Below are 18,730 nucleotides of genomic sequence, written 5' to 3'. Positions count from 1 at the left end.
CCTGCTGACAAGAAACTGCAAAGAACAGCCTGGGAAGCAACTGTGTAACTCCAGTATCTCTCTGCTTTCCTGGACCTAACTGAACTTTGCAGAGGAAACCGCGTCGGCAGGGCTTTTGTGCTCACTGGGGAAATGGAAGACGCAGCCCTCATTTGTGAGAGCTGTAATTCAACCTGGGTGAGTTTTGCTTAAAGGTGATGGAGTGGAACAGTCTCAGAGCTAAGCAGACCACACTGTATGTTTTGGTTAGCATTTTGTTTGTTAAAAAACTTGAATTGCATCAGGTTCTTTTGTTGAGAAGGAAGGCGCTAGGGCCCTGGAGTGAGCTGATGGCTTTGTTGTGTGACCACAGAGGCTGGTTTCGTACTAATTTCCTCTAGGGCTTGTGATGAAGTCAGTAAACCACAACCTTCAGCATGCTGTGCTCGGGCGGCGGCAGTGGCTTTGGTGTTGTCTCGGCCATGACACACATTTGACATGCCCTCCCTCAACCCTCGGGCAGACTCTTTCTTTTGCTCTGCAGCATGGACCAGCGCGAAATTCTGCAGAAGTTCCTGGATGAGGCCCAAAACAAGAAAATGAGCAAAGAGAAAGTTGCAAATGAATTTCTGGTGAGTCCTGTGTGACGCTCTGGGAGTCGCTGCATACACTATTTAACAAGCTATGGTGGTCTAAATCTCCGGGACTAAAGTGCTTTTGGGATAAAGTGAATATCACACCTTGGAGGGGAAGAAAGTAGCCTAAAAATTTAATTTCTCTGAATGTTTTGAGTGTATTTCAAGTGTTTTCTCAAAAAAATACAGGTTTTAACACAGTTCTTGTTTGTTTTGTGGGTCTTTCGGAGTTTGACTAGGAATCCCCCAGGATACACAATTCCTGATGTATACATCCCACAGGATACACAATTCCTGATGTATAAAATGTTAACTGAACGTTCAGCATTTCCTAGGTATCTGAGTTATAGCTTATGCTTCAAATTATAATGGTAATTAATAGGAAGAGGAAAGGGTCCAAGATTAACTTTTTATGATACATTATGTTTTTAGTCTCTCCATGAGATTCCATTTGGATGCCAGATGTTTTTGAGGAATACCAAAACTACTCATTACCACTTTCTTGTTTCTCTCTTTTTTTTTTGAGAGGGGGTGATATTCATTAAAACAGGATCTTGCTCAGCAGTCGAGGCTGGCTTCTTTATGTAGCCTAGATGGTCTTGCAGTCCTATAATTTGCAGTCCTCCTGCCTCAGCCTCCCACACTTTCCTCTTTTTTTCTTTTTCCTATGAAAAAAATTTGGAACACGTGTTTTTGCAGTAACAGGTTTCCTTAACTTCTACTGCTTAGAGATGCAGGTGTGGAGACAGTGAGGGATGTGGAGAGAAATGGGAGTGCAGGGTAGTGCCGGGTCAGGTGGATTTGATTACCCAGAGAAACAATAACTGTCCTGGGAAGGAACTGTGGTTATTTGATGCAGTGGAAGTTGGGTGGCCTCAATTTACCTTATAACCTGGCACATCAGATAACACACGAGGTCTGATAGAACCTATCATGTGTTTTGAAATGCTTCTAGTTGGTGTTTTAGTGCTGTGAGAACTCAAACTCCAGCTCTTCAGGTGTGAGGAGGGGAAAAAACAAGAGAAAGGATGTGTCATCAGACAAATCAAACATGTTCCTTAATCTCCCAAATCTCTGCTTTCTAACCTATAAAATGAGGATAATAATTTATGTTCTACCTATCATTGCAAGATTGTTGTGATGATTAGATATCAGTATTAGTTATGAGCTGGGCATGCTGGTATACACTTGTGGTTCCAACTACTCTGGAGGTTAAAGTAGGGAAGACTGTGAATTCAAGAGTAGCCTGGGCTAGGACCGGGGGTTTAGCTCAACAGTGTGAATGCCTGCCTGGTAAACATGAGGTCATGAGTTTGATCCCTGGCACCAAAAAAAAAAAAGTAGCCTGGGAAGTTTACTGAGACTTCCATCTCAAAACAAAATGGTCATTCATTAATGCTTATTGAGCACTTAACTATATATCACTTTTGGATGGAGGCATCAAGGATACAATATGAACAAAATGAACAAAAGCCTTTGCCCTTTAGAACTAAAATTCTGGTACTAGATAGAAAATTCTCTAGTCTCCAATAATTAGATATTGTGATTGATTGATCAGATATTATGATAGAAAATGCTGTGTCACCAACTCAGGTAATATCATGAAAAAGTGCCCTTATGGCTACTGGCCAGGCAGTCTGAGCCTCTGGCTAGAGCTGAGAGGAGGTAAAGAGGAAGTCCTAGCTCGTAGTCTGCTTAGACATGTGCCTGCGCTTGGACTATAATTCCTGAGCTGACATCCAACACATTAGGTAAAAAACTAACAGGCAGTACCAGCCTCTACTTTGCTCTGGTTTATACGTTTTAAAACAATGTACAATGCATCCCTAATATTTCATGCTGTTTTTCAGCCCAGGTCCTTATAATCACTCACCAAATTACAGCACCTACTCTTAATTGGTTTTCTGCTTCTAACCTAGTCCCACCTTGAATTAATTTTCTTTTCAACACCCAAATGATCTTTTAATAATACAAATTCTAGCCATGCTTTGCCTGCTTAAGAACTTTTTATACTTTGTATTTTTTTAGCTGTTTGTAACTGGGAGCTACAAAACACATTTAGAAAAGTACTTAAACTGTGGAAGTATAATTATAAAGCAACCATCATCAATGCAGCCACCACCCAGGTCAAGAACTAGAATGATGCCAGAGCCAGAAGCCTCCTATGTACCCCTTTCTCATCAGGCCTCCCGGCCCGCCCACTCCACCCTACCCAAGGGATAATCACTATCCTGACTTTTGTATTAATCACTTCCTTACTTTTCTAGCTTCTGATTTTAAGAACCTTGTTTTTGAATGGTGATTAAGTGAAACCTCACTGTTCACTGACTCACGTCCTCCAGTGGAAAAACAGAGTGTTGCCCTCAGCCCCACCTAAAAGCTGAGCTGAGACACTGGAGAAATAGCTTTAGGGTTGGGGTGGAGTGTGGGTTGGGGTGAATAGGGCCAGATCGTGTGCTTGGATGAGGTAAATACTGCCATCAAATTGGAGAGCCTTCTACTTGGTTAAGTCCTACATCCCACTTTAAGCCTATAATTTGATACTTCTATGGTTTAAAATCTTGATTCTGTAACACCAAGTCAAGCCCTTTCTTGACTTTCTGAATTGATCAAATCTTTCATAAGTTAGCACCATCTGATATTTTTCATAGCATTAACACAATTTCCATTTTACGATTATTTGTGATTATTTTATTAACGTTTGTTTCCCTAACACTTTGAAGCTAATGTTCAAATTTGTTCTGCTTATCTTGGTATCTTCTGTGACTAGCACAGTATTAGGCACGTAGTATATACTGAGACATACAACTTACCGAAAGAAAGCTGACAGGTTAAAGAGCTATGATTTGAAATAGACTGTGTATGTGTGTACACTAAGCATTGAACCTTGGGCCTTCACTGAGCTACATCCCCAGCCTTTATGTATGTGTGTATATATGTATTTATTTTTTTAGACATGGTCTCCCTAAGTCTCTGAGATGCCCAGACTAGGTTTGAACTTTTAATCCTCCTGTCTCAGCCTCCCAGAATGCTGGGATTACAGACATGTGCAACCATACCCACCTAAAACTATCTAATTTTTGAGCTTGTGCCATTAGTATTTTTCTCTCTTTGCTATTCTACCTTCAATTTATCCATTGACCTTAATTTTTACACTTTTGAAGGTTGTAAAATAAGATAAACCCCCAAATCCCATGTTAAATACAGATATACAAACAATAATAAAGTAGGCACACTGTGAGCAAGAGATAGAACAATGCCCAGATCACAGAAATCTCTTGGGTAGCCTTCCAAATACCAACTCATCATGCACCTTGCAAAATTAAAAGTAAAGCCAGGCATAGTGGCTCACGCCTGTAATCCCAGCACGCCGGAGGCTGAGACAGGAGGATTGTTGTGAGTTCGAGACCAGCCTGGACTACAAAGTGAGCTCAAGGCCTGCCTGAACTGCATAGATAGACCCTGTCTCAAAAAGACAAAAAAAGAAAAAAAAAGATTAAAAGTAAACACTATCTTTGATACATTTTTCGTTGTTTTACTGCATTGCCTTTATATCTCTCTATAGTGGTCTCTTGGTTTACAAATGCTTTTGTTTGCAAGCAATTTGGTTCACAAACAGAAGCATGTGATAAAATTTTGCTTTTGTCTGCAAATTCTGTATCAGAGGACAAACTTGACTGTGGCCCTCCTTCCCCCACAAACACAAACTTGGCCATCTTTTCCAAAGTCGTAGAACAAATTAAATTTGTGAACTGAGGTAACACTGCACCTCATTAAACAACAGAGACTATTTTTATTTGTTTTTGAACCAAATATAAATAAAATTGTAATTGTTTCCTTACATGTCTTGTTCTTTTGACTCTACATTTAGTATTAGTATTAGTATTTTGGAGACAAGGTCTTACTATGTAATTCAGGTTGGCCTTGAACTTACTTGTAGCACAGACTTGCTTTGGACTCATGGTGGACCTCCTGCCTCAGCCTCCCACGTGCTGAATTACAGGGAGATACTACTAGGCCTGGCTAAATCTAGCTGGGTCTTAATTTTTCTATCATGTTTATTAATTCTGTGAAGAACCTGTGGATGCAATTACTGTTGTGATCACAGAATACATGGAAAGAGGTCAGAGAGTCAGTCTGAGTGGCATTATCCACTTTGAATCATTGTAGCTATGTCTGGTCTATTAGCTTTACCGGTTTATAAATTCAGTTTTATTACTATATAGAGAGTGGATCAGGATGCACAGAAATTCCCCAAAAACCAGAAGACCTTTATCAGTTTTTTAAGGGAGACAAGTAAGTGCCAAATTTAGTAAAGTTTGCATTGACTAGCCAGTGTATTATCCACTTTGTACAAAAGGAAGTATAGAAAGCTAACTATAATCAGAAAATGCTTGGTGAGCACGGCGACTTTAGTGGCCTCTGCTCTGACGAGATGATGTCTTCATCTTCTTGTCTGAACCTCAGGCTCATGGCCCACACTCTCCCAGGACAGCAGTAGGAACACAGTGAAAAGTGCTTGCTATCTTGCTTTACTTTTTCGAAACTTAACGAGGACCACACTCTTCCATAGCACATTCTTTATCAGCTCAACTACAATTTGCAAAGGAACAGGCATCTTCTTTGATGCCTTTGATCATTTGCAGCAGCTAATTTTGTTCTGATGCTATGTATATTTCAGCTATGGTCTTATATGTGAGTTAAGGCTCGATCTTGTGTTGTATGCTGGCCAATTTTGCAGCACATATTTCTATTGAAAATCCTTTAAATGTGTATTTTTCTTTTGTACATTGGGGGCATGGGAAGCATTTTCATTTAAAAAGCATGTGTAAAGCTATGAACTGCATATAAAAAGTCAAGAATTGAGCAATTTTATATATGTTCCTTGGATATCTATATGTATGTACAATGACTGGATGGGGTACAGAAATATGAACACAGCCTCATGTAGATGGGTTAATTTCGTTATAGCAAATTTTCTTCTTTTTAAAAACTATTTTGGAGTGAAGAAATTGCAAATGTAGTCCAAATAACAAAAATACCATTCTTACAACTTTAACTATGAAATGGACCCATATTTAATTATTTAATTCTAATGTTGGTCAGAATTAAAACATATGCAGACTTATACATTGCTAGTATAATCTTTCTGGAGACAAAATTTGTATACCATTTCATATATATATGTTAAAATATATGAGCAAATTTTTTAACTTCTAAGAATCCATCTGAAGGAGATAATAAAAGATTTAACTCACATAAAATACAACAGCAAGACACTGTGATACTGTTATAATTATGAAATATTAGAAGTAATTTAACATCCACCAATATAAAGAAACAAGTTAAATAACTTAGGTTATCTACATAAATTACAATGGAATACTCTACCACTATTACAATGTATAGCTGGGCATGGTGGTGCAGGCCTGTAATTCCAGCATTCGAGTGGCTGAGGCAGGATGATCACAGTGAGTTTAAGGCCAGTCTGGGCTACATAATGAGTTCAAGGCCAGTTTGAATTTACATAGTAAGACCCTGTCTCAAAAACAAAACAAAACATAAAGGATTATGATTTTTTTTTGAATGGAAGATCAAATTTATGACCTCACAATTGCTTATGCCACTGAGCTAAATCCCCAGCTAAGAATATGATTAATAAGTGAAAAAAACAAGTTACAAAACCTTATATATTGGAATTCTAACCTTTTTTTTTTTTTTTTGCGCAACAGGGTTTCACTATGTGTTTCAGGCTGGCCTTGAACTGTCTATGTAGCACCGGCAGGCCTCAGAGCTCACAATGATCCTCCTGCCTTAGCCTCCCAAATGCTGGAATTATAGGCTTATACCACCACACCCAGCAGGATCCCAATTTTATTACACACATATAGAAAAAACACTGGAAGGTAGTGTTACAAAATATTAAGAACAGTTAGCTTGGGCTGAGGATTTAGATCAGTGGCATGGGCGCCTGCCTAGCAAGCTCAAGGTTGTGAGTTTGATCCCCAGTGCCAAAAAACCAAAAACCAGTTAGCTCTGGGTAATACGATTATAAATGGTTTTTATCATCTTATTTTTATTCCTCTGTATTTAACAATGTTACTTCAGAGAACAGTGGTATCTGTTCACAAATACTTTTGTTTATAAACAATTTGGTTCGCAAACAGAAGCATTTGATAAAATTTTGTTTTTGCTTGTGAACTATGCATCAGGTAACGAACATGACTGTGGCCATCTTTCCTGCATGTGGCCTTCTGTTCCAGAATCATGGAATGGATTAAGTTCCTGAACAAAAGTACCACCGAGTATATATTACTTTTTTATTTAAAAATCTATAGTTAGAATTTTCTCTTAGTGTTTTTGGGTTCCACTGAAACAGTAAAGAAGAAAATAAAAGTGAATTTGACATTTCTTGGTGGCAAGGTGTTTCTAGAAAGGGTAAATATTGTACTTATTAAATAGGAAGATGTGTTTACAAAATATGAAGGATTCATTGAGTCCTCGTAGAAAGAAATACTCAGCCCAAAGGCCATATGCAAGTACTACTGTTGTTTAAAACATACTAGAAGTCAGGTGAGCCAGGCGTGGTGGCTCACGCCTGTAATCCTAGCACCCGGGAGGCTGAGGCAGGAGGATCGTTGCGTTCAACACCAGCCTACGCTACAAAGTGAGCTCAAGGACAGCCTGAACTGCACAGCAAGACCCTGTCTCAAAAAGACAAAAAAAAAAAAAAAAAAAAGGTCAGGTGGATTTGTAGCAACTTCTATAGACATCAACAGATCAGGGAAACCTGGAAATACCTTGTTTCTATGAGTATTTATAGAAACAAAACCAACCATACAGGGGTAAACAGTCCCTCCTGCATGGCAAGTGAATTGAAATGACTCATCTGCGTGAATCAGCTTATCACTTGATCACACTTAGCACTTCTTGATTTTTGTGCTCATTAAGGTGCAGGTTTTTTTTCTGCCATCACCAGAATAAATATATTACATCATCTCTAAAGCAGATTCCTCTCAACTCCCATTACTAGCCTTTTACTGGGGACCATCTAGTCCTATGTTTTCAGTTATTCACAGGATATTTTTAAACACATTTTGTGTCACTTCCTTATATTTTACATATTTAAAGTTGAACCTCTTGCTTTCATTACTCCGGTTTGGCTACTGCCTCCCCATCCACTCACCTACCCACCAGAGCACCTGAAAGCAAGCTCCATGAGTCTGCCTCTTGTTAGTGGTGATCCCAAGTACCGTCATGGCCAGCTCTGGCTTGTCCTCGCCTCCCATCAATAGTACCTCTGTTCTCTAGATGTAGATTTGGAGGGCAGAGCTCCTTAGCACTCAGCACTGTCTCTGTTTTGTTGGGGCTTAGTGTAACGCTGGCCTGCAGCTGTAAGGCATTGAGGAACCACTTGAGAACTCTGGGGACAGCACAATTTTGGTTTCTGTCTTCCCCAGCTCGGACAAGTCAAGCATTTCAGGTGTTATTTTGCTTTCTCCAAACTGCAATTTCTGCTGTCTTGTATACAATAATGCACCCTTTCAACGCAAAGTACAAACATTCTTTTCCTCATTTTCCCTCTTTATTTTCCTTTCTTCTCTCTTCCCTTCCTTTCCCCTCCTCACCTCCTCTCCAAGTTCACTTACTAATCTATGCAAGAAACTTGGTCTTGATTTCTTGAGTTCTAGGGCCAGGTCTTTAGTTCTGTTCTTTCTTGGAAGGGAACCAAATGAATTTACAAGCTTATGAAACACACATGGAATTTATCTTCTCACATATTGCACCCTATTTCAGGGCCCCTCAATGAGATATGGGCTCTTCACTTTATTCTCTCAGTAGTTTTTCTCCGTATCCCTCTGGATGGTTCTTCTTCCTGGAAACTTCCTCTCCCCTACCTCATGCTGGGCAGAGAAATACTTACATCAGTTGATATCTTTTCTTCCAATTCTCCAGAGCCCACTCCACCCCTCATCTCTCCCACCCCCACTCCCACCCATGGTCCTGATTTTTCCTCCTACTTTTAGACATTCTCCTCCCTAGAGCCTCAGTTCTTTCACTCTAAATTACTCTTTTGTTATCTATTGGGAATTGGTGCCTGGGACCTGCTAGCGAGAGGACAGGAATTTAAAAAGGCACTATGGTAACTACTGTTATGTCGGGTTATCTTGTGGTGAAACACTATGTTGCTTAAATTGTTCTGTTCTGACCTGTGCTGTTGTGTTATGTCCTCTTTTATCTCAATCTCCTTATTTATTTATTTATTATTTTTTAATGAAGGGAAAAAATAAATTAAAAAATAGCAGGATATATTATAGTAACCATTTTGATTTCCTATTAGCTTGATTTGAAGTCCTGTATTGTTCTCACCATCTTGTTTTGACTGATTTTACTCTATTCTGTTTGCCTGATAGTATTAAGTTTGAGGGTATAGGCAACTACTTTGAAGACAATAAGATTCACTATGATGCCCATTCTGGTTTGACTATTATCTTCTTTTGAAGTCCTGTAATGTCTCCAGTGTTTCAGTTTTATTGGTTTAGTTCTGTACTGTTTTGTTCAATTTTATTATAACTGATGATATAGGCAATTTTTTTAAAGATAGCAAGAGGCATTATGGTGACCATTGTTGATCATCTTGTATTCTATTTTTACATCATGTACTATGTCCATCTTTTTTTTTTTTTTTTTTTTGTCTTTTTCATTTTTATCGGTACCAGGGATTGAACTCACGACCGCACACTTGCAAGGAAGGTGCTTATGCTGCCGAGCTAAATCCCTAGCCCCCTATATCCATCTTTTTGATTTGACTAATTCTGTTTTGTTTTGTCACATTTGGTTTGTCTTCAAAAAAAAAAAGTAATAAGAACTGTGGGAGTAATAAAACCCAAAATGTGTAATTGTTATTGTAAAAAAGAAAGGAAAAGAAAGTGCTTTAAAGGATATAACTGCATGTATATTTAAGTATATAAGATATACAACCATATTACTGAGTTTTTGTTGGATCACTGAACACAACTGTTTGCAGTCTCACTGTTTGAATGTCCACTTCGTATGCTTTAATTTTGTAACTTGAACAATTATTTCTAAGATGACAATATGTAATCTATTAACCAGTGATTTCTTACTGTTTTTTTTTAATTCTGTATTGTACCCTTTTTCTGTTTTTTTTTTTCTTTTTCTCTTTAAATAAAATTTAAAAAAAAAAAAAAAAGGAGGACTTCACAGTGATCTGACCCCCTGAAGACATCTTGGAGAAGGAGGATTAAATCTTCCATACTTTCTAAGTAAACTGTTCTGTAGGTATTTCCTGTGTGATATTTTGCTGAGTGTTATCTTTTGTCATCTAGCCAGGTGACCCTTTGAAGAACAAAGGACTAGGAAAAGAAAAAAGCCATTCTGCTCCATTGTTGATCACATTGAAAGCTAAACACACAGAGATTACACACATATGAATAACCTTTATCAGTATTTTTATCAAAATCATATAAACATACCTTATAGAAAAGCTTCTACCTATAGCATTCTATCTAGAAACCATTCTACAAGCAAAGCAAAAACAAAACAAATAAAAACCATAACAAAGGAGAATGCACTGGAGTCATTTCTGGAGATCTCTGAAAAGAACCATTCTGGCACTTGAGATCTTTTCAGCAGGCCCGAGCACTGTGAAATCATTTTTCTGAAGGTGCCTAAGAGCAGAAGGAGTTGAAAAATAGGGGTATAAATACTTTATAGTCTTCTATATGCTTGTGCTATTTCCTTAATTCATTTCCCAAAGTAGTCCACTAGTATATCCATGTTGGTATAAAAATATGCTGTACAAACATCAGTTTGGCATCTTTCTCCTTCCAAATTCAATTATGAAAATTCACAAGAATTCAAACCAAGATTAAAAAAAAAACTATGACTTAAGAATTGACTGTGTACCTGCTTTGAATAGGTTTCCTGTGTCTGACCAAACTCTAAAATGTAAAAAAAAAAATCATTAGAACAATATACACACAAATAAGCAAGCACTGGCTGTTCATTACATGTGGAATCCTTTACTGGAAACAGGTTACATTCTTATACGCTGGTTTGTTAAAATAATTTAATGACCTACTTATTGTATTTATAAGCTATCAATTTACTTAGACTCTGGATAGTTGGTAATGTGTTATGAACTCTCAGCTCAAAACAAGTTATAATTTCTTTTTCTTCTCCTTTGGGAGTCTCTTGGATATATATCAAGTTATCTTGAGCCAGTTTTGAAGTTGGCAAGTTAATGAATTTGAATTATTTTATGGATCAAATTTTTATCTCTACATCCTCTTTTTTCTGTTTTTCTTTTCTTGGTGTCATCATATTTATAATTTAGGGTTCCTTTCCACACCCTTTGTTAAAATCACTTAATAAAAGTTTCCTTGGGTAAAGTGTTACCTATAGATACACAACATAGTCATGTGAAAACACTGTAGGAAATATAAGCAACTAACTGGAAAGACTTTTCAGAGTGATGAAAGAAAGACTATAAAGTAAAAATAGCCTTTATTCCAAGGATGTAGAGAAAGTCCATGACCACGGGCAGCCTGGCTTTCTCTGGCTGGAAATGTGGGGCATGGTTATATATATAAAACCTCTGACTGGGGGTGGCGCTTAGGGCGGGCATTGATGATGCACGAGGAGCTGATTGGAGTTTTCTTCACGCACAAACAGGAAGGGGAGTTGCAATTAAGGCTGAGGAAGAAGGAGGAAGTGGTAGGCTTCCTGCTTTGGCCTTCCGCCATGTTAGACCATCACCATAGCTGTACAGTAACTTATTCTAGGGCAAGAAACTTTCACTAACAACAGTAAAAATCCTCTTTAATTTTGTTGTTGTTGTTGCTAGTCACATGAGAAAAATTCTTTATTTTCCTATTTCTCTTAATTAATTCACCCTGGGGGGGGGCTGGGAAGGGAGAGACCATAATAATAGCTGAGAATTATAAAAGCTGTACAAAGGATGTATTTATGCGAAAAAAAGTTTTAAAGAAGTCATGTTTCATATATTTGTCAGTGCTATGAATTTGTGCAATTTTTTTTTTTTTTTTTGGTCTTTGGAATTTGTGCAATCATGAAGGAACCTAGAAGTCATTTTTAGAAGCTTTTTAACTGGGGACAGTGAAAAATATGGGAAAGTTACCTTAGGATCCAACTAAGGAGCACCTTACCTGGCTCCGTAGTGGCAAAATAGATTCACTGAAGTTGTTTTGAGCACAAAAGACACGAGAAAAGCATAAATTGATGTGGCATAATTACACTCAGTGAATTCAAGTGGAGAAAAAAATGTGTGGAGATGAGTTAAGGAGCAATGATGGTAGTTCAAGAATGCCCAAAGGAAAGGGCCTAAATTCAGGATCCCCAATAAACTGGGGAAGGAAGGCTGACACCAGACATTGCATGGACAGAGTCAGTTGAACAGGCTAACTGAAACTGACTTGGGAACTGTGGAAAGGAGGAACCCAAAGTGACTCTCAGTTTCTGTTGTATGGTTGTTTGGGATGAAAATAGTGCCATTCATATTTAAAGGGGGATGTTGTTGATTTTAGTTTTAAATGTGCTGAGTCTGGGGCAGTAATAAAATACTAGTGTAGCATCTGGGTGTGGTGGTATTTGCCTGTAATCCCAGCACTCAGGAGGCTGAGGCAAGAGGATTGCTGTGAGTTTGAGGTCAGCACGGACTACATAACTGAATTCATGGCCTGCCTGAAATATTTAACAAGACCCCCATCTCAAAAAACAAACAAACAAGGGGATTTAGCTCAGCGGCATAAGTGCCTGCCTGGCAAACACAAGGTTGTGAGTTCGATCCCTGGTACATTAAAAAAACAAACAAACAAACAAAGAAACAACAACAACAAACCAAACTGGGGGGGAGGGTTAGCTCAGTGGTATAAGTACCTGCCTAGCAAGTGCAAGGTCATGAGTTTGATCCCTGGTAGAAAAAAAAACCAAATCAATCAAACAAACAAAAATTGTCTAGGATATGGTTGATTATTTGAGACTTAAGTAGTAAGAAAATTTTGATGAAGAAATTTGAGACTTATCCAATAGAGATTGGAAATATAATTTGATTTTAATCCATTAAATCAACAAATGCTGGTATGCCATATGGATATATAACTGAGAAAATACATATATAGTGGGAGAAGAGCAGAGAATTGAGGATTTAACATTGGAACTTCAGGTAATTCTCAGTTAGGAGACGAAGTAAGTACAGAGATGCAAGATGAAAACAGGAGGAAGTGAGAAGGATAAGTCATAGAAAGAGGAGAACCAAGATAATGTAGACTAATAAAAAACAAGGAAGGAGGAAATTTCATAAGGAAGTTAAAAGCCTCCATTTGCAAATTGACTGGGCCTCACAAAATGCAGACCCAGGAGAAATAGTTTCTTTGAATGATAAATGAGATAAGATTGATTCACAACAAGGAGTCAAGAACTATCATTTCCTATGACCTGAAGTTTTGATTTACAGTATTGGAAAACAAGAATAATTTTAAGAAGTTACTTCACTGTCTCGATGATTCATGCCCTCTCTCTCTGCCTTCCTGCCTGCCTGCCTGTCTGAGTAACAAAATACAATACTGTTTAGAATATTATTTGGTTAGGGTGTAGGCTTGAAGTCTGAATCACATTAAAAAAATGACTACTTAGGAACCAAAATATTTCAAAGTTTACTATATAGAGAGATTTTATTAAACTAAACTGCATGATCACTTAGAAAAAAAAGTGATCTGGGGCTGGAGGTTTAGCTCAGTGGCATAAGTGCCTGCCTGGCAAGCACAAGGTCATGAGTTCAATCCCCAGTACCACAAAATAAAGAAAAAAAAAAAAAGTGAAAAGTGATCTGGAGTAAGAAGAATAACGGAACCTAATAATTTTCTTTTGATCATTGACCTGAATAGTAGCAAAAGGGAAGTAAACCTAATTTTTGACATCTTCCCATTGGACAGAATATACAGATTACTTTCAGAAAATATATATTTTTAAATATGCACCAATTTCACCTTTCAATTTTAACTATCTGTGGCTCAGCTGCAGTTAAGTATGATCTTTTCACTTCTCCAAATGTCACTGAATTGTGCTGTCTTTATCCCTGTCCTTAATGAAATGTGCCCCAGAGGATGCTAAAATAATTGAAATGGAATAGGAAAACTTTCTAGAGGTAAATTCTTACCCCCTTTTATTTAAAGGAAAATTAATTTTTCTTGAAATTTTATTGCAGAAGCTGAAAAAGCAGTCCACCAAGTTCAAAGCAGACAAAACCTACCCTACAGCTGTGGCTCAGAAGCCCATGAATATAAAAAAAAACAGATATAAGGACATTTTGCCGTGTAAGTTCCATTTCTCCCTGTAAGTACATCTCTCCTCTCAATGTCAAGCATTTTTGTTTTTTTTTACCTGCTGCTTGTGTTCATAATCTTAGAACATGGCATTTATTCATGACTGTAGAAAAGTCCAACATGTAACTATACCCAGTATTCACAGTGTTAGGCTATAACTTAGCCCGCTGTCAGCCTTCTTAGTTACATGGTCTTTCTTTCTTTCTTTCTTTCTTTCTTTCTTTCTTTCTTTCTTTCTTTCTTTCTTTCTTTCTTTTTTATTATAGATGATCATAGCCGGGTAGAGCTGTCCCTGATAACTTCTGATGAGGATTCTAGCTACATCAATGCCAACTTCATTAAGGTATGCTGAAAAGAAATAAAAGTATTCCTAATTCTCTAGAAACTTTTGAAAAAGGGAATGAGGCTGGGTGTGGTGGCGCATGCCTGCAATCCCACCTCTTGGGTGGCTGAGACAGGAGTATCACTGTGAGTTCCAGGTCACCCTGGTCTACATAGTAAGTTTTGAGTTCAAGGATAGCCTGAGCTACATAGTGAGATCCTTTCTCAAAAAATAAAGAACAAGCTAAACAAATAAAGGGAATGGGGAGAGGGTTAGGTGAGAAGAAGATTGTCTTTTCTGCAGTCACTTGATATAACTTCTTTTCCTCTGCAGGGAGTGTATGCACCCAAGGCTTATATTGCCACACAGGGACCTTTGCCTACAACTCTTCTGGACTTTTGGAGAATGATTTGGGAATACAGTGTTCTGGTAAACACAGACTTGCTTCTGTTACTTTATTCTGTAGTTCTTAGGGTAAAAGTGGGTAGAGTGTCTAGACATGATGGATTTTCTTGTCTACCAAATCTGTTTTGTTTTTTTTTTAAATTAATCATTGGAATTTCAGGGTTCAGGCATTTTTTATTAAAATGACAATGTCATTTTTGTTCAAGGAAATGAAAGTTCACACCTTGACAGGCCCTTTTAGTAACATGGCTTTACCGATTTGAATAGAGAAAAGGGAAGTGGGGACAGAAAAAAGGAAGAATATAAGTTATCAGGATGTCTTTGTTGGTTAAGAAGCAAACCAAGCAATGCAGAAAAACGATGTGCACTTTCTGAGCCTGGAGCCCATGTATTATCTTTTTTTCTAGCTTTAAAGATGTTTTAAATTTCTATCTATTTCATCCCCCCAGATCATTGTTATGGCATGTATGGAGTTTGAAATGGGAAAGGTGAGTCACTTTCTAGTGTCTGTTGATCTAAAAGTAAAGAAGAAAATGGAAAAAATTGATAATAGAATTTATCTTAAGTGTGCCTAGTTTAAAAACATCATGCTAGCTTTCTAGTTTTCAGTTTGGGAATGCCACAGGACTCAGAAGTTTTGCACCCTCAAGATCTTGTTTCCCCTGGAGACTCTGTGTTTTAAGTATAAACAGGCTGAGTGTGAAGCTGCACACCTGTAATTCCAGCACTTGGTAGGCTGAGGCAGGAGGATCACCACGAGTTTAAGGCCAGCCTCTGCTAAATAGTGAGTTTAAGGCCAGTCTGAATTACAGAGTGAGAACTTGTCTCAAAAAACCAAAATGAATAAATAAAGTAGAAACAAAGTATACTTTTAAAAGTAACAATTCTCTTTCTCATTTCCATTTATCAGCTATCTATAGCTGCTGCTCAGAGCATCTAGTTTTATGCTATCCCAAATGACATCCATTAGCCACACGTAGTTAACTAAGCACTTAAAATATGGCTAGTGTGACAGAGGAAGTCAATCATTTTATTTTGTTTTAATTGGTTTAAATTTTAAAATATGGTTAATTCAGTTACTGGGAAACTTTCAGTTTATTTGGGACCATTTGAGCAAGTGAAACTTTTTCAAATGTAACTTTTATTTAAATATAAATGAAAAGAAAATATTTCCAATGAAGATTTAGCATAGTAAATAAAATGAGCTATAAGTATAAATACAGACAGGATTTGGAAGATAAATTCAAAAACAATTCAAGTATCTATGAATGATTGTATGTTAATTACATGTAGAGATTTATAGACATATGGGCTAAGATATATTATTAAAATTAATTTTGTCTTTTTTCATTTTTGAATTTGGCAATTAGAAAATTTAAAATTGCACATGTGACTGACATTTTTATTCAGTATCACTGTACTAAACTATTATTGCCATTCTGAGATGGAAATTCTGATTTAAACCAAGGAAATTTGGTGTTTCATTTGGATTGTACAGCTGCTTTAATATACATATATGCTTCTTCAGTTCTTATTTATTTTAAAGTTAGTAAAATCCAACAAGGCAAGACAGAACAAAACCAATCAAAACAATGCAGCAAAATTGGTACAGAACTTCACAGCAGGATACCAGGAAAACAACAATAGCTACTATACTTTTTTTTTTTTTTTTTTTTTTTTTTTTACTGAAGATCACGACCTCATACTTGCCAGGCAGGCTCTGTGCTGCTGAGCTAAATCCCTGGCCATGGTTTATCTTGTTATCATCACAATAGTTGTCCATTCCATCAGGAAGAGCAAAATCAAACCAAAAACCAATCTAAATAGAATCTTTAGTTCTTTTTTTTTTGAGACAAGTTTTCAACATGTTGTTCAGGCTGGCCTCAAACATGTGGTAATCGTCTTGCCTCGGCCTTCTGAGTGCTGGAATTACAGGCATGTGCCACCATACTTAGTTCTCTTTTAGTTCTTTTGAAATACTGAAATATAGATCAAAAACCCTATTTCTAATTTTTTCAGACCTCTGGAAAGTCTGCAGTGCTTATATTCTTTTTTTTTTTGTCTTTTTCCTTTTTATCAGTACCAGGGATCGAACTCATGACTGCCTGCTTGCAAGGCAGGCGCTATGTGCCGCTGAGCTAAATCCCCAGCCCCAGTTCTTATATTCTTTAATATTTGCTTTTGCTTTCTTGGGAGATTCCAGATTATGATGTTGGGGCTGAAGCCCAAGGGGGTTGAAAGTGTCTAACCTAAAGTGAAAGACATAGAGCTGAATCTACTTCTGTATAAGGGAATGGGTTCTATTTCCCAGAAGAGACTAGAATATATGAAGGGAAATCACTATATTCTGCTTTGTGCAACAGAAAAAGTGTGAGCGCTACTGGGCTGAGCCAGGACAGATGCAGCTGCAGTGTGGCCCTTTCTCTATATCCTGTGTAAGTAAGATGTCAGTTCCCATTGTGACAGAGCAAAGCCTCCAGGATCTACTTTACAGAGAATGTGCTTTTGAAATTGCTAATGTTTTAATCTTCTTTTTCTTAGGAAACTGAAAAGAGGAAATCTGATTATATAATCAGGACTCTAAAAGCCAAGTTCAACAGTGTAAGTATAGGATAGGAAAGATAACCTCAAACAGCTCTGGAGACCCAGCAGGTAGATATATGTGTGTGACTCAGTTCTGGACAAAAGAGTATGGGGAATAGTGGGGAATATGTCCTGAATAAGTCTTCATATTAAAAGAGATCTCTGGTATAATCTCTGCTTTCTAATCTGTCCCACACCATGGAGCATATATAAAATGATGATACTCATGGGGTAAAAAGAGGCTGTGGTTAGAGACTGGGAAGCAACTTGTGAGTTCAGGCTTCCCTAAGCCCTATTTATCCTTTCTGAAGCAAAGAGTTTAGTGTATCAGCATGTCTGTGACCCATTTAAGACACATTATTTGGGAAGATCTGGTTTGGAATATTTTCATATCTACCTCCTCTTGTGAATGGGATGGTTTGGGTTAGCCTCAAATCACTTATTTGTAAGGCATCTGTTCAACTGGACCTATAGAGAAGAAAAGAGCATAAATTACCCAAAAGAACATATATACTTAGTCAGATGATGATGATGATGTTTTAGGGACTGAACTCAGGACCTTTGCAATGAGCTGTTTTCTAGCCCTTTTTATTTTTTATTTTGAGACAGGGTCTCACCAAGTTGCCCATGCTGGGCTCCAGCTTGTGATCATCCTGCCTCAGCCTCCCAGAGTGCTGGGACAAAGGCATGTACCAATAGCCCAGGCTGACTATTTTTTTAGGTTAGGCACTCCCAACCTTGAACTCTGCTCTCATTCAGGCTATTTTTCATAGGAAACTCGAACTATCTACCAGTTTCATTATAAGAACTGGCCAGACCATGATGTGCCTTCATCTGTAGACCCTATTCTTGAGCTCATCTGGGATATGCGTGGCTACCAGGAAGACGACAGTGTTCCCATATGCATTCACTGCAGGTAGGGTGCTGTGTGTGAACCTTCTGCTTAGAACAAACCAAAGATCCAGTCACACTCTGTAGTTGAAAGCAAAAGGTCAGTAGCAGAGACAAACTGCAAGAAGTTCAACCTCAATGTTAAATTCATGTTTTCCTGATGTTGCTTGTGAACATTATAGCTTTAGTGACTCTTGTTGTGAGATGTTGCTATGGACCTGTCCTGAGGTTCACTGTGGTGTGATAAACATGCTCTGGAAAATAGTAGGGTTTGAAAATCTTCTTCATAGGCTCCACTTGAGTTTCCTCAAATGTCATGGTGAAAATTTCCAGCTACTGTCAATGATCTACTCTCTCTAAGTATAAATCTACTGTGTTCTTTCATTTCAGTGCTGGCTGTGGAAGGACTGGTGTTATTTGTGCTATTGATTATACATGGATGTTGCTAAAAGACGGGGTGAGTCTCTCTCAGCAGGCACTTCCTATTTGTTTACTCCATTGCTTTCAGATTGAAGAATATGTTTGTGTTTCAAAACATCTTCAAAATT

At 37.7% G+C, this 18,730-nt stretch overlaps 1 protein-coding gene across 1 annotated transcript in view; it reads left to right on the top strand.

The window, feature by feature from the left end:
* The first annotated feature begins 246 nt into the window (after positions 1 to 246).
* Ptpn22 (protein tyrosine phosphatase non-receptor type 22) overlaps positions 247 to 18,730 on the top strand; it is a 62,261-nt gene continuing 43,777 nt past the window's right edge. Inside the window, exons 1-9 of the mRNA XM_063226125.1 lie at positions 247 to 611; positions 13,864 to 13,972; positions 14,248 to 14,324; positions 14,637 to 14,732; positions 15,158 to 15,196; positions 17,072 to 17,143; positions 17,250 to 17,309; positions 18,065 to 18,207; positions 18,573 to 18,639. Coding sequence (XP_063082195.1) covers positions 525 to 611; positions 13,864 to 13,972; positions 14,248 to 14,324; positions 14,637 to 14,732; positions 15,158 to 15,196; positions 17,072 to 17,143; positions 17,250 to 17,309; positions 18,065 to 18,207; positions 18,573 to 18,639 — 750 coding nt within the window. The 5' untranslated portion in view covers positions 247 to 524. The remainder of the gene's footprint in view (positions 612 to 13,863; positions 13,973 to 14,247; positions 14,325 to 14,636; positions 14,733 to 15,157; positions 15,197 to 17,071; positions 17,144 to 17,249; positions 17,310 to 18,064; positions 18,208 to 18,572; positions 18,640 to 18,730) is intronic.

The sequence above is a fragment of the Cavia porcellus genome, unplaced genomic scaffold, assembly GCF_034190915.1.
Source record: "Cavia porcellus strain 051 isolate PalLab524CR breed Dunkin Hartley unplaced genomic scaffold, mCavPor4.1 scaffold_1, whole genome shotgun sequence".
Taxonomy (NCBI): domain Eukaryota; kingdom Metazoa; phylum Chordata; class Mammalia; order Rodentia; family Caviidae; genus Cavia; species Cavia porcellus.
This window is presented reverse-complemented; position numbering and strand designations above follow the sequence as displayed.